Here is a 6,801-nt window from a genome sequence, read left to right on the forward strand (position 1 = left end):
GGGGGGTTGTAACGCCGCAACATTGATGTCAAATTTTTTATTTGCCAAAAAAATGAAATCTTCATACAACAAGTAGGAAACAAAGATTAAACAAGCAGTGTTTTTTTTTTCTTGTCAGCAGAACGCTTCGTCATCCGGTTCTACCCCTACCACCACGTCCTTTCAATGATTTTTTTGTCCCATCACACCCCATTTTTTGCACATTTTCCATACGCCAATCAAACACCTTAATTTACTTACTTTTTGCACCAATACCACCTTGATTTACTTACAAGCATTTATTTACACAATCACATGCAGGATTTGACAAATATTTAACATGGGCAGATAAATCACAAGTTAAAAAAGTACTTATATTATGGGACGGAGGGAGTAGGAAATAAAGAAAACAAAGATGATGGCAACCGTGAGATAATCACATTTTGGCAGTAAATCCCATCCTTTGTCTCCTGTCTCGTCCGCAGAGTAAAATGCAAACGAACGTGGCAGACCACACTGCACGCCCACCCGGTCACCCGGTAAACCGCCGACCTGACTGGCCCCGAAACGCCGCCGCACAACCGCAAATCACCACCACCCCTCGAAGCGATTTCAAATTTCGAACCCGGTAACCGGCCCCGCACGCTCCCCTCCGCCCACGCCTTCCCAAATAAAACTCCGCTCACCCACGCCCCCCACTCCCCACAGATCCGCGCCTCCACTCCCCCTCCCCCTTCCTCCTCCCCTCCAAAACCTCGCCGGAACCCTACCCCTCCCCCGTCGCCGCCATGAGGGAAATCCTCCACATCCAGGGCGGCCAGTGCGGCAACCAGATCGGGGCCAAGTTCTGGGAGGTGATCTGCGACGAGCACGGCATCGACCAGACCGGCAAGTACGCCGGCGACTCCGACCTCCAGCTCGAGCGCATCAACGTCTACTACAACGAGGCCAGCGGCGGCCGCTTCGTGCCCCGCGCCGTCCTCATGGACCTCGAGCCGGGGACCATGGACTCCCTCCGCTCGGGGCCCTACGGCCAGATCTTCCGCCCCGACAACTTCGTCTTCGGCCAGTCCGGCGCCGGCAACAACTGGGCCAAGGGCCACTACACCGAGGGCGCCGAGCTCATCGACTCCGTCCTCGACGTCGTCCGCAAGGAGGCCGAGAACTGTGACTGCCTGCAAGGTATACCCTCCTCCGCCTGGATCTGGACTTTTTCCTTCTTCCCGAAATGGATCTCGAATGATTTTGGGGCGTGTGGATCTGCTGCCCTTCTTCTGTGTTAAAGCGACCTGTTAGAATGCTATTACGATTACTGGGTTCTCCGCTCGTAGATCTGGCCGTTTGCTCCCTTTGCGCAGGAGGTGGTTCGCGTGGTTCCGAACCTGTAGATCTGACTTCCAGCACTCACCCGATCAGGATACACTGTCCATTATGCTTGTCTACTTGACAGGAGAGGCGTTTTGGATGGTTTATGTGGATCTAATCGCGGAGATCACAGAATAGCAGCATGGATTCGATATATGTCTGCTCCGTTGTTGTTTCCTCGTGTATGATAGATCAACTGCATTCCGTCGGCCTTCTACCTGTATGATAGATCCATTGCATTCAAGTTGTTTTTCACGTATGAGGTCCCAGTGCATTCATCTGGTTGCATACTTATGTGTGAATTCTATGTTTATAAGTAGTAGCTTTCCACTCTCTACTACTCTGCTGAGTAAAGTATGCTAGTAAATTCTCAAAAGAGGTTCAAAGCATCGGTAGAGTAGCATGTCTGATGCTGATTTCTCAAGCACCAGTGAGCATGCTTAGTGATGTGTGTGGATCAAAGCATCAGTAGAGTAGCATGCTTGATGTTGATTTCCCAAGCACCAGTGAGCCTGCTTAGTGATGTGTGTGTAGCAAAGCATCGGTCGATTAGCATGCCTGATGTTGATTTCTCAAGCACCAGTGCCTATGATTCTGCTTGATGTATTCATTATGTTCAAGTTTGCTCTATGTGTGTGGATTGCTGACCATTACAAAACATAACACTACTGTAGTTATCCGGTCACCTGTTTATTCTAGTGTAAACTGAAATGAGATCCAAATTAACCTATGTTTTTCATCTACCACAGGATTTCAAGTTTGCCACTCTCTGGGAGGAGGAACTGGTTCTGGTATGGGTACACTGCTCATCTCCAAGATCAGGGAGGAGTACCCAGATAGGATGATGTTGACATTCTCAGTCTTCCCATCACCGAAGGTGTCTGACACTGTGGTGGAACCTTACAATGCTACGCTCTCTGTACACCAACTTGTTGAGAATGCTGATGAGTGCATGGTGCTTGACAATGAGGCTCTCTACGACATCTGCTTCCGCACTCTGAAGCTTGCTACACCCACATGTAAGTTTGAACGTACTGTGATTAGTCTTCTGTGCTCAGTTCCCATATTCTTGCACCAGTAATTACAAATACAACATACCGCTCTACAGCTATCACCAATCAGACAACATGATACTAATCTACAGTCATCTATATAACGTTGTTCTTGTTTTCCGGTGGTGATATGGCTGACACTTGTGTTCTACTGTGGTTTTGATACTTGCATGAATTATCGATTTCACATGTAGTAGTGCTACCTGCATGATCTGGTGATCTAAAAGACTGAAATGAATATTGGCATTCTTTTCGCTAGTAAATGTTGTTAACTCTCATTTCTATCTGGCATCTGTATAAGCATTCTTCTCACTCTGTTTTTTTCTTTCATTTTTCAGTTGGTGATCTGAACCATCTTATATCTGCAACAATGAGCGGTGTCACTTGCTGCCTCCGCTTCCCCGGTCAGCTGAACTCCGACCTCCGGAAACTCGCAGTCAACTTGATCCCGTTCCCTCGCCTCCATTTCTTCATGGTTGGCTTTGCACCACTGACCTCAAGGGGTTCTCAGCAGTACCGTGCCCTCACTGTTCCTGAGTTGACCCAGCAGATGTGGGACTCAAAGAACATGATGTGTGCTGCTGACCCGCGGCACGGCCGCTACCTCACAGCCTCTGCCATGTTCCGTGGGAAGATGAGCACCAAGGAGGTTGACGAGCAGATGCTGAACGTCCAGAACAAGAACTCATCATACTTTGTGGAGTGGATACCCAACAATGTGAAGTCAAGCGTGTGTGACATCCCTCCCACAGGCCTGTCAATGTCGTCCACCTTTGTCGGCAACTCCACCTCCATCCAGGAGATGTTCCGCCGTGTGAGCGAGCAGTTCACTGCCATGTTCAGGAGGAAGGCTTTCTTGCACTGGTACACCGGGGAGGGCATGGATGAGATGGAGTTCACCGAGGCGGAGAGCAACATGAACGATCTGGTCGCTGAGTACCAGCAGTACCAGGATGCCACAGCCGACGAGGAGGAAGAGTATGACGAGGAGGAGGAAGAGGAGGCTGCCTAAGCCACCTGACCTCATATGGTCATCCTGCTGTCTGTTAGATATGCCTTGTGTTTACTATTGCTGTCGATTTGGTGGTGCTTGTGGTGCGGATAGATCTTTAGGTGGTTGGTAACACTTATAGATGCTTTTGCTGCTTCGGCGAATCGATATTTTTTGAACTGTTTTTTTTTTGTATGTTGATGGTGGTTTTATGCGAACTGTGATATTAGCGTAACTGTGGGCTTGATACCCGTAAATTTGGCAACTATATTTTGTGTCTGTTTTCTGTGCATTTTGGCTCATGATTTCTGAAATTTGACCTATTGTTGCTGCAAATTTTCGCAGCTATATGCTCCAACATTTCAAAAAGAGAAGTCGTATACTCCGAGCACTAGTTGATTGTATGTTCTTGGGGTTTCATCCTGTGTGAGCAATCCAAGTATCTCAGTATGTACACTGGTTTACTACAGACGGTTGGATGTGCCTCGCTTCTGTCACCCCGATGTTGTTTCACTGGAAAAGTCCCTCGGCTCGTTTAACTCTCTGGTTGGATGGTTTGGTTATGTTGGTTGGATTATGCTTGGTGGCTTTATTTATAAAGTTGGGCGTATGCCTTTTCTCTAAAAAAAATCCCTTGGCTACACCAAATGATATTGTGAAAATAAACTATGGGTTGCTCTGGCATTGAACCCCAGGGTTTCAGCCCCACTGGCTATTCATCCCAGCCATTGAACTTTTGGGAGATTTTTCCAAATAGTCATAGCAGTTTAGTTAGTTTGGGGCCCTCTTTGGTTCAATGTATTCCCTCCGTTTCAAAATAGATGACTCAACTTTATACTAACTTTCTACTAACTTTAGAAAATTAGTACAAAGTTGAGTTATCTATTTTGAAACGGAGAAAGTAATTTACAAGAATTTTGGGCCTGTTCGGTTTGTCGGATTAGAACCATAAGAGTTTACCCCTTTACCCGCCTTACATACAATTAGAAGGCAATAGAACATTTCTTTTGTTTCACGATTACTATAACAAGCACTTGTAGCACGTGGAGATTTTTTGAAAAATCCGAACTTTGTAAAGTTTACCCGTTTTTCTCGTGGTGCAAGTGCAGCCACGCAACTTTTATATACTCCCTCCGTTTCACAATGTAGCACGTGTAGATTTTTAAAAAAATCCGAACTTTGTAAAGTTTGACTTATTTTTGTGTGTTTGGCTCACATCAACGGATTGCCAGCCACAAGGGTTCAAGTCCCAGTACCCGCATTTTATTTCTTTATTTCAGGATTTCCGGCGACGCACGTTCAATGGGAGAGGACGTTTTCATCCACTACGAGGCGCATATGGTGACTTCATCAACCTCACGATGATATGCCAGCTTAATCTTTCGGAGGTGCTCATAGCTGTAGGGTGTACTTATGTGTAGAAGTGAGTGTATGCATCTACACTGTGCTAAAAAACATACGAGCGCTTGCGTGTGTACTGCGCTAAAAAACATGTTCCATCATGAACCTTCACAAAAGAAATGTATTGTTTCAGAAATTTTCACACTTAAAATGATGTTTTTTGAAATTTTCGTATTCATGTGAGCTCTTGCAGCAATTTCTGTATTGTTTCTGCCTTTTTGTAATCTGTAAATGAAAGAGAATGTTTTAAGGGGAAGTCATTCTTTTTTTTTTGGAGCTGAACTCGGTTTAAGGCCCAATAGCGGTTCCTTAGAAATGGGCAGCTGCTTTGTCTCGTGGGCGCGACTACGGAGAACAACTAATTAACGAGCGCTTCTTCGGAAGCCTCACAACGGTCTGCGCCACTTGGCGCGCTTCCAGCCGCCCGTCACGTGTTGCGCTCTGGACGCTCCATTTGGATTTTGATTTTTCTTATTTTCCGCACGCGTTTTCGGCTTTTAAATGGTTTTTTGTTTTTTTCGACGTTCTGGTTTTCCACCAGTCTTCCTGAACTTTTGGACCAAAAAAATTTTTTTTGCACGAAAAAACACAATTATTTTTCCTTTCGTGAGAGTCACTGTTTTCCTTCTGCGAGAGGCACGGTTTTACTTTCGCGAGAGTCAGCCGTGCCTCTCGGAAACGAAAAAAACGCATTTTCTGTTTTTTTCCTTCGCGAGAGGCACGATTGTGCTTTCACGAAAGGCACGGCCGTGCCTCTCGGAAACGAACAAAAAAAATGTTTTGCTGGTTTTTTTTGTGAGAGGCACGGTTTCGCTTTCGCGAGAGGCATGGTTGTGCTTTTACGAGAGGCACGGCCGTGCCTCCATGGAAACGAAAAAAATGCATTTTTTCCTTCCGTGAGAGCACGGTTTTGCTTCGACGAGAGGTATGGTTGTGGTTTCGCAAGAGGCACACGCGTGCCTCTTTCGGAAAGGGAAAAACCCGTGCTCCTCGTTCGATTTTTTCGTCCGGTTTTTTACATGAAAAAAGTTCTTCAAAACCTATCAACATTGGATCTAGTGTTGAAGATCTCGACGCGAGGAATCCAATGATGAAAACGGTACGAGATTTGAATGCACGGTTAAAGAAATAAAACATTTTGAATAAACAAATCTACAAAAAAGGAAAAACTTCCAGGTTGTGACAAGTGGCTGACATGCAGCGCGCCACTTGTTGCAACCTGGGGAGGTGCGAGTGATCTTTGCAACAAGTACTCCTTAACTAGTGATTTCGGCGACTATGTCTCACGTCACACGAGACGGAGGAAGGCCTCGCCTGAATGACCACGCGAATAAACTTTTTTCACATTTTTGTTTTTGTTTTCGATTTCTTTTTATAATATTCTTTATATATGTATACACTTTACATAATGTTTTGAAATTTTTGAACCATGCATTTGAAAAATATTAAATGTGCATACAATAAATGTTGACCATGCATCCAAAAAATGTATATAAAAAATATACAATGTGGGTGAAAAAGTTGATCATGTAATTGCAAAATGTTAATCAAGCATTTTAAAATCTATTAAACAAGTATTTAAAAAATCTGAATGCGTTTAAATGTTGATCATGTATTAAAAAATGTTATCTTGTATTTGAAAAATGTTAATCAAGCATTTAAAAAGTGTTAAATGTGTATAGAGAAATAATGCTGACCACGTATTAAAAAATGTTAATCTTGTATTTAAAAAATGTTAATTAAGCATTTCAAAATGTTAAGTGTGTATACAAAACATGTTGACCATGTATTAAAAGAATGTATTTAAAAACATTGACTGTTTAAAACAGGTTCATTTTGTATTTGAGTAATGTTAAATGTGTATTAAAAATGTATTAAAAATAGACATATAAAATATAAGTTCTCAAAAAATGCTAATTGTGTATATAAAAAATGTTTCAGATGAATACGAAAAATATTGAATTTGTAATGAATAAATTTTTTACATGTGTTGAACAAAAAGTAAAATGAAAA

At 43.7% G+C, this 6,801-nt stretch overlaps 1 protein-coding gene across 1 annotated transcript; it reads left to right on the plus strand.

The window, feature by feature from the left end:
• Positions 1 to 688: 688 nt before the first annotated feature.
• LOC543473 (tubulin beta-3 chain-like) lies at positions 689 to 3,698 on the plus strand. Its single transcript, NM_001427994.1, has 3 exons — positions 689 to 1,161; positions 2,094 to 2,363; positions 2,735 to 3,698. The coding sequence occupies exons 1-3, from the start codon at positions 768 to 770 to the stop codon at positions 3,406 to 3,408; spliced, it is 1,338 nt and encodes a 445-aa protein (NP_001414923.1). The 5' UTR covers positions 689 to 767; the 3' UTR covers positions 3,409 to 3,698.
• The last annotated feature ends 3,103 nt before the right edge of the window (positions 3,699 to 6,801 follow it).

The sequence above is a fragment of the Triticum aestivum genome, chromosome 6D (assembly GCF_018294505.1).
Source record: "Triticum aestivum cultivar Chinese Spring chromosome 6D, IWGSC CS RefSeq v2.1, whole genome shotgun sequence".
NCBI classification, from domain to species: Eukaryota; Viridiplantae; Streptophyta; class Magnoliopsida; order Poales; family Poaceae; genus Triticum; species Triticum aestivum.